This window comes from Alligator sinensis, unplaced genomic scaffold, assembly GCF_000455745.1.
Source record: "Alligator sinensis unplaced genomic scaffold, ASM45574v1 scaffold246_1, whole genome shotgun sequence".
NCBI classification, from domain to species: Eukaryota; Metazoa; Chordata; order Crocodylia; family Alligatoridae; genus Alligator; species Alligator sinensis.
In genome coordinates, this window is record NW_005842367.1 from 1,256,820 (window position 1) to 1,266,061 (window position 9,242).

The 9,242-nt window shown below is 46.8% G+C and overlaps 1 protein-coding gene across 5 annotated transcripts in view; it reads right to left on the minus strand.

Moving 5' to 3' along the window:
* FAM114A1 (family with sequence similarity 114 member A1) overlaps positions 1 to 9,242 on the minus strand; it is an 80,905-nt gene that overhangs the window by 53,346 nt on the left and 18,317 nt on the right. For all 5 annotated transcript variants that reach the window (XM_025210673.1, XM_025210674.1, XM_014522542.2 and 2 more), the window contains one exon: positions 7,235 to 7,322. In XM_025210673.1, the coding sequence (XP_025066458.1) occupies positions 7,235 to 7,322 (88 nt within the window). The remainder of the gene's footprint in view (positions 1 to 7,234; positions 7,323 to 9,242) is intronic.

Genomic DNA, 9,242 nt, shown 5'->3' on the forward strand with positions numbered 1-9,242 from the left:
GCCCCCAAAAGGGAGCAGACCACACAGGGGGAGTTAGCCATGCTCCCAGGCTCCAGAGCCTGAAAAAGGGACAGGCAGCCCCTGCAACCGAGAGCCAGGGGTTCCGTCTTTGTGGAGCCTGGAACCGTGGGCTCCGTCTGGGTGGCCGTCTCTGAGGTGCCAGAGTGGGGGGCCGCAGACCCTGAAGGGACTCTCGGGGTGCAGCAAGTGCCCATCTGCGGCATGCCACTGGTAGGCAGGCTGGGCCTGAGTCTGCCTACCCTAGGGGGCTTGCAGGCAGGGCCTCGGGCCCTCCCACGGACCCTCCTGCGCTAACTCACGCGCTGGCAGACAAGCACGCCTGTTTGCGCAGCCTGTTTGCATGGCTCCCTGGGGGGCTGGGCGAAGTAGGGGCCTGGGCAGGGCGAGACCTGGCCCAGCTCCCACTCAGCCGCTTCCTCCCACTCTCTAGGGGTTAACCCCCTCCCACTACGGGCCACGCTTACCTCCAGCTGCGCTGGGGGTCAGTGGGGGGCTCCGCGGCTGCTGGGGGTTCTCTGGGGGGCTTTGGGGCAGCGGGGGGGCAGTGGGCTTTCACCCGCACGTCTCTCGCTGCTCCCGGAGCCTAACTGCGGCTTTTTTGCTGTTGGTGGGCCCTTTTAAACTATGCGCATGTGCAGTGGGCCCGCCGTCGATGAAACTGCTCTTGGGCTAGAGGGGGCCCTGTTCCACTGGAGAGGGACTGGTGAGTACCCTCCCCGACCTCTCTCTCTCCCTGGGGGGCTGGGCCAAGTAGGGGCCTGGGCGGGGTGAGACCTGGCCCGGCTCCCACTCAGCTGCCTCCTCCTACTCTCTAGGGGTTAACCCCCTCCCACCACGGGCCCTGCTTACCTCTGGCTGTGCTGGGGGTCAGCGGAGGGCTCCACGGTTACTGGGGGGTCTCTGGGGGGCTTCGGGAGAACAGCGGGCTTTCACCCGCGCATCTCTCACCACTCCCGGAGCCTAACTGCGACTTTTTTGCTGTTGGCGGGCCCTTTTAAACTACGCGCATGTGCAGTGGCCCCGTCGAATATTACATAAGTTTATGGCTATGAATATTACATGGACAAGGAGTTTTTGAACTAATTCACATTTTTTGCTGATTAAAGAGCTTGTCTAAATTTCTAGATTCTACTTTTGAATTTTTTGATTGTATTAACAATCACCTTGTTTCCTAACTTTAGTGACACATATTAGTTTAGCTAGAAGTCAAGACAGCTCTTTAATTAAGGATTTATTATTCTATGCTAATACCAAAATCACCTGCCCAAATTAGTATAGAACCAAAACAAAACTGGCTTTCTAACAGGATTATGATAAACCTCAAATTAGCGGGAAAGTAAGTGGAGTTAAAATTTTAACATTGTGGACATTATCTTCTAACCGTCTTTACCTGGTTCCTAAAATTTCTTATTGTTTTTAAAAACTATTTTGACATCATAAAACTCAAATTTATAAAACATCTGGCATGGAGGGCTGGTGAGGAAGGGGGTTAACTGCTGAACTGGGACAGCTAGTCAGCTGACCGGAAGAGGCAGGACTATAAAAACCCTGGGTTGAACAGCAGTAAGGAGGTCAGCAGCTGAAGGGGAAGCAGTGCCCCTGGGAGCTCCAAGAAGAAGTTTGGGGAGCGGTCCACGGCAGGAAGGGGGAAGCTACAGAAGCCTGGTACACCTGGGGGTACAAGTATATATTTTTTCTATTATTTGGACTGGTGGGGTTGCACCCTGGTTTTGAACTTGTGACCCCCTGGCTGTGGGGCCAGCACCCATGGCTCTAGGCCAGGGAGTGCCATGCTCCAGAAGGGAGCAGAAAAGGGGGCCATGAGCCTCCAAGCACTGGAAGGAAAAGCTAGAGCCACGGAGTCAAACCCTGTTTAGTGGGTTTGGACGGGGAGGCCTAGCTAGAGAAAAGGGGTCAGGCCATCGTAGGAGAGACCCCACCATACCCAATATAATAGGCCGTCTCCCACTCGTATAATAATTTCCAACAAGACGTGGCAGGCGAGATTAGGGGGGGGACAGAAGAATTCCAAGAGGGCTCCAAGGGCGCCCCACATAAGGTGTGGATGACCAGGAAGTTTGGTCTTGGGGACAGCAGGGGCTGTCCAGGAAGTTGGCGCTGGGGAAGGTGACCTGTTACAGGGTTCTAGTCCTCTATGTGAAGGGAGGTAGGAGTGGGTGTTATATGTATTCGCTGATGCAGGAATGGTGAGACTCAGGAACATTGACTTCTACTCCAATCTCTAGAACAGTGTGCTCTAGTGGTACCTGAGCTAACTGGGTCTGCCTGGCACTACATTGCATTGTGTAGACACACCCTGTGTTACTGCTAGCTGTTACCTTGTGAACATTGTGGAAAACTAGTGACATAGGCATAGCAATCAAATACTGTATTAAAAATAAGAATGTTGTCCAAAATATTTTACTTGTGTGGAATTACTATTTTTTGGTTCAGTACTTGTTGGACCTTTACAGAAATCCTTTCTTACGTTAAGGTTTTTTGGAATGTATTACTTGATACAATAATACTAATTAATATGCAAAACATAAACATGAGAATAGTGTATTTCTTTCGTATTCAAAGTGTACACATTTTTGTTTTAACCTAACATGACTAAAATCACTACATACATTTCTTAAATTTCTTGGGACAACTTATCAGCTATCATCTAAATAATTGTAACATACACATAATCCCTGTTCATGCTCACAGAAGATTCTTGTTCCTTAACACCTGTAACTACACAGCTTATGTTTTATTCCTTTTAGAGGTGCACTGATATAATTGATCCATATCAGATCGGCACTGAAAGAAGGAAAATTGCCATTACCAGCAATTGGCTTTTTTTGGCCGGTCTAGCTGATAATGTTACTGATGAATGCTGCGTGCATGCATGCAGCTACAGCATGCATGCAGCCAGGAATGCAGCCCGGCACCTTGAAGCAGCATCTGGCTGGTAAGTCTGTGAGGGAGAAAGGGTTGGGGGAGGGAAGGGGCATGTGCGGGGGAAGAGCAAGGCCTCCATGGTGAGGGAGGGAATGGGACTGGGGCAGGCACTGCCCAGTTGGGGTGGGGCAGGGTGGGGAGGGGCATGGGATGTAACTGCGGAAAGCTTGTCTGGGAGTTAGCCAGCTCCTGCCACTGTGTGCACCCCGGGGGAGGCGTGGGGGGTGTGGACTTGTGTGGAGGGTGAGGGCAAGCTGCCCAGTGGGGGGTCAGGGCCGGGGGCTGTGCTGGTCTCTTCCCAATGGGGGCTGCGCTTGGGGTGGGTGGAGGTGGGGCAGGTGGCGGCAGCACTGGGAGGGGATTATGGGGTGGGCTACAGCCACCCCAAAACTCCTTGTAGCCCTCCATCCCAGTGCTACTGCTGCCTGCCCCACCGCCGCCTGCCCCAAGTGCAGCCCCGACCCAGCCTCGCCACTGGGAAGAAGCCAGCATAGCCCCTGGCCCCAAGCCTGCAGCAGGCAGCCCACCCTCACCCCATGTACAAATCTGTGGAGGCACATGCCCCTCATGCCTCCTCCAGGGTGCACAAACTCCTTGTAGCCCTCCATCCCAGTGCTACTGCTGCCTGCCCCACCGCCGCCTGCCCCAAGTGCAGCCCCGACCCAGCCTCGCCACTGGGAAGAAGCCAGCATAGCCCCTGGCCCCAAGCCTGCAGCAGGCAGCCCACCCTCACCCCATGTACAAATCTGTGGAGGCACATGCCCCTCATGCCTCCTCCAGGGTGCACGCAGAGGTGGGAGCCACCCCTCCTCCCTGCCCCCCTTGCACCACCCAGACGAGTCGCCCATGGCTCTGTCCTGCACCCCATCCCACCCTGGATGTGCAGCACCTTCCCCTGACCCAGCCCCACTCCCTCCCTCACTGTGGAGGCCTTGATTTGCACCCCCCCCCAGACTTACAGGCTGGATGCTGTTCTCCAAGCTGCCGGACTGCATGTCAGCTATTGGATCATTATCGGATGAAATGGCTGATTAATAATCAGCCACTGATATCGGTCAAAAAAATCTTTATCGGTGCATACTCATTCACTTTATCAAAGCATATTTATTCAAAGAATGACAATATCTTGGATAGGAGAAGTGATCCCTCTACTAAAGACAAGACGGAGTTCTGTAAATATGTTGTAAAAGCAACAAGTTGCCTTATAAATATACATAAAGGCCAGGAAAACTGCTGGTCCACCACTCAATAGTGAGCATGAGCTATTAACAGAAGACACAAAAACAACAGAACTGCTCAATGATTATTTTGCCTTGGCCTTCTCAAGAAAATAAACAAAGAAAAGGAAGGATGGCAGATCAGCATAAGTAAAGAACGCATCAGAGAGCTTTTGACAAAACTGAATTAATTTATGATGGCAGGGCCTTATGAAATTCATCCCAGGTTACTGGAGAAACTGACTGAAGAAATTTCTGAGTCCCTAGCGATAATATTTGCACAGTTGCAGATGACAAGCGAAGTCCCAGAGGACAGGAGAAGAGCTAACATAGTGCCCATCTTTAAAAAGGTAAAAAGGAAATTTCAGAAATTACAGACTGTTCAGCCTGACTTCAATACCTAGAAAATTATTAGCACAAATGATAAATCAATCAATTTGTAAAACACACAAAGAAAACAGTGGTTACTAGCAAACATGGATTTGTTAAGAACAAACTTGCTAAACAACTTGATTTCCATCCTTGACAGGGTAACTAGTTTGGTGAATGAGGGGGACTATAATAGATGTAATATTCCTGGACTTTAGTAAAGCTTTTGACACAATTCCACACAGAAGGTGTCCAAGTAAACTGGAGATATGTAGGACAGACAGAATTATCATGAGGTAGATACACAAGTGGTTGAGTAACTGTATAGAGAGTAACTTAAATTGATTGAAGTCTAAATGTCAGGAAGTATGAAGTGGGATTCCATGAGGGGTATGTTCAGGGTCCAGTCCTATTTAAACTTATTTTAATGACTTGGACTGCAGGAATAGAGAGCTTCCTGATCAATTGTGCAGATGACACAAAACTGGGAGGACTCTGGCTGATGAAACAGGGCTAGTGACAACAAAATGAAATTCAGCAAAGACAAATGTAAGGTGTGAAGAAAATCCAAATGCATAAATGCAGAAAGGAAGATAACTGGCCACATAGTACCACTACCAGGAAGACTAAGTAAGCTATGGTGGATCACAGCTTCAACATGAATTTGTGATGCACAACGTGATGCATTGGAAAAAATGCAATTTTTGGCTGCATTAACAGAAGTACTATATGGAAAAGATGGAAGCCACTGATTTGCCTTCAGCTGAAGTATTAAGTCTGGCTTAGGTCTCTGCATTTTATGAAAGTAGAGAAACTGGAGACGATCCAGAGGTAAATAACAAGATGGTAAGGGGTTGGAAAGCAAGCCATTTGAGGAAAAGTTGAGAGAACTAGTATATCTAGATTGAAGAAGAGGAGATTAAGGGGGGGAAGTGATAGGATCTGAAAAGCTGCCATGACGAAGATGGAAAACAATTTCTCTCTCTTTCCACATAAGAGAGACCATGAGGCAATGGCTTTCACTGCAGGAAAGCAGATTGAAATTAAATCTTAAGAAAAATGTCCTAATTTAAGAAACAGCTGGACAATGGAAAATTTTGCTTATAGGGAGGTTGTAGTTTTCAAGGACAGGTTGGATAAGGATCTATCTGAACTGGATCTATCTAGTTTAGAACAGGGCTGTCCAACTGGAGGCCCATGGGCTTCATGAAGCCCCCAGACTTAACCTAAGGCCTCAGGCTCCCAGCCCAGGCACTGCTACCCACACCCAAATCCCTGCCGCCCCGAAACTGCAGGCTCCTCATTCCTCTTCTCCCTTTGGGGACAGAGTAGGACAGTCGAACTGAGGGAGCCTATGGCCAGGTAGCTGGGGAGACTCTGTGTGCCATGATGAGGTGCAGGGGTACTAATCCTGTACAGCGGGGACACCCTTGCTGTGCAGTGTGGTGGGGCATGTGCAGTGCAGCACAGCACAGCATGTGGCCTGCATGGTATACAGCTCTGAGTATGAGCTGCCCATGTGGTGTATGGCTGGGGAACTTGTGGCCCCAAGCCACTCAGAAGTTGGACAGCCTAGGTTCAGAAACAGCACATCCTGCACCTGTCTGGGGAGTTATACTAGTCTGAGGTTCCTTTTAACCCTCTGTTTCTCTCAAAAATGCAGGGCTTTAAGTGATTTTTTGCTACAGATATGAATCCAGGATATAAAAATTATGACAATCAAAGGAAAACAGAGTGGTTTCTTAAATAGTAATGTACAATTAACATACTTCAGTGATTGTGAAAGATGCCACTCTGACAATCTGGGAGAATTAAATTTTCTTTTAAACACACAAAGATCATGAGCAATACCCACAGGCAATACTTTCCTCTCAAAGTGCCACAACCCTGATACCACCTTGAGGCACAAAAAGAGAATACTATCTTCAAACCCATTCAGTCTGTAAACCTGCTAAGACTCCAAGAAGAATGAAAATTATGACGGTAATATGGCTAACCTGAAACCACAAACTCATATCACATAATTTACTTATAAAACAACGTGCTTTGGCCACTAATAACTTAGACTAGATTTGAACTTGGAAGTGAGAAGAGATTTAAAAATATTAACATGATTCAGCAGCTTCTCATACTCTCTGAAGTTACTTAATGTGGCTGTTTAATGACTTTACTGACCTTCTGTGAAAACTGATATGATTTATAAGAAGAAACTCCATGTTCTGCAGATAAGAGTCACAGTTACTACATAAATCATACATGTACACAAAGAAAGCTAGAACCAGAACATTCATCCTTCATAAAAAAAACAAAAGCCCTCAGCTTCTATTGGCAGTAGCTGGTCCGTCATTGTCTCTGAACTGAACCAATGCAAGATAAACTGGCCATATATTGCACCATGCCCATAACCTGAACTGAAAAGGTAACTCAACCTCCAAATGATTTTTTTTCTAAGTGTCTCAACAGTTTGCAAAGATGTTTTTTTCCCTTTATAGAAATCACACCAATCCTATAGTTTTGCCATTCAAGTCAGGCAATGATAGTTTCTGAATCCTGTGTCTCTAAGCAACCACTTTGACTTTACCTATCATCTTTACAAGCATTTAACCCTGCCAGTCTCCATTTAAATGATGACTTTAAAATACTTACAATGATGCCACAACCTTTGCTGGTTTAACACTTACCAACCGTGGCAGAAGCTGATGATAGCAGAGATTTGCCCCATGATCCCCAAGCTCCCCATCCACTTCCTTTAGAAGAGGAGTCCAAATCCTAAAGTAAAATATATTAATTTTACTGTTAGCAACTTCAATTATGCAAACGTAAGTGTTAGGAACATGTGTTAGGAACTATTAGGAAACAAAATTTCAAAATCTAATGCATGATGACATGAGCAAAACCAGGCTGTGACATTGTTTACAAGGTTTTTAAAATTAACAATAAAGCCTTTGTGAAAAAATATTTTAGTGATCGTAGTATCTTTTTCAAGCTCACACTGAAGAGTAATAGCCTGATTCTGGGGAAAGATAATCTGGGAAAACGACTACAAAATAGTTATTCTTTATGACTGGTACCTTTGTGATGATTACTTAATTCACTTTTGGAATCCCATCTCAGTTTAATCTTCTCCAAACTAAATCTCACTTCTTTCAATCTTTCCTCATATACCATGTTTTCTAGATTCTGAATCAATTTTTTTTCTCTCTGCTGGACCCTTTCCAAACTGTCCACATCTTTCTTTAGGAGCAGTGTCCAAAACAGGACACGGTACTTCAGATGAAGCATCATCAATGCATTTGATAGTTCCTAAGCACAGTACTTTGCACTTGTCTTTGGTGAATTTTATACTAGTTATTTCAGTCTCTTTTTCCAATTTATCAAAGTCATTTTAAATTCTAATCTTGTCCTCTAAAGTGTCTGCTACCCCAACTTGTATATGTGTATTGTCCTTTGAACGGCATTTTTAATACAATTTAGTGGTGAAAATCTCAGCTTCTGTGGCAGGTGTGGAGAGAAGAATGGCTCCACAGAATGCCATCTAATGAAAATAAGTTGTAATGTCTAAAATAACAGCCCAATATCAGACTATTTTCAGTGCCTGACATTTAAACAGTTGCCTTGTTAGAACTTTGCACCATTTCTTTATAACACAGCTTCAACATGTACTGGACTCATGTCAGGATAACAGGCACTCTGAACAAGCTGGGAAGATGGGTGACAACGACCATGAGCTGATCACCTTCATCCGCCGTAAAGCTGGCAAGTCAGTCAGCAAAACTGAAGTCTTTGACTTCAGGAAAGCTGACTTTGACAAGCTCAGGAGGCTTGTCAGTGAGGCCCTAAGGGACCATGACTCCAGGGGGAGGGGAGTTCAGGAAGATTAGATGCTCCTCAAGGGAGCGATCCTCAATGCACAAGCTAATTCTATTCCGTCTTGGAGGAAAGGCAGCAAGAGGGCACAGCAGCACCCAGGATCTTAAGGGATCTAGCAGACCTCCTAAGGCTAAAAAGAAAGGCCTACAAAGGATGAGGGGTGGGATTCACCTCCACGGAGGAATATTCTGCACTGGTCTGGTCCTGCAGGGAGCAAACCAGGAAAGCCAAGGCTGCAACTGAACTCCAACTAGCTTTGAGTATCAAGGACAATAAAAAGTCCTTTTTTAGATATGTGGGGAGCCGGAGGAAAAGCAAGGACAACATTGGACTCCTGCTAAACCAGGTGGGACATCTGACAACTGACGCCCTTGAATAATCAACCTATTAAATGGGTACTTTGTGTCGGTCTTTCATCAGTCCCATGGGATGCTCATGCCCACTACGGGACAGGGAGGTCGGGGTGAGGATGATCCCCTGCCCTCCATCAATGCAGACCTCGTGAAGGAATACCTTGAGAGGCTGGATACCTTCAAGTCAGCAGGCCCTGAGAATCTATACCCCAGGGTACTCAAGGAGCTGGTGAGCACCATAGCCCAGCCCCTGATACGCATCTTCGAGAACTCCTGGCACTCTGGTGAAGTGCCCGAAGATGGGAAGAAGGCCAATGTGGTGCCTATCTTCAAGAAAGGGAGGAAAGTGGATCCAGCAAACTATAGGCCCATCAGCCTGACCTCTATCCTGGGGAAGGTCTTAGAAAAGTTTATTAAAGAGGCAATCCTTAATGGACTGGCTGACACCAACATCCTGAGGGATAGC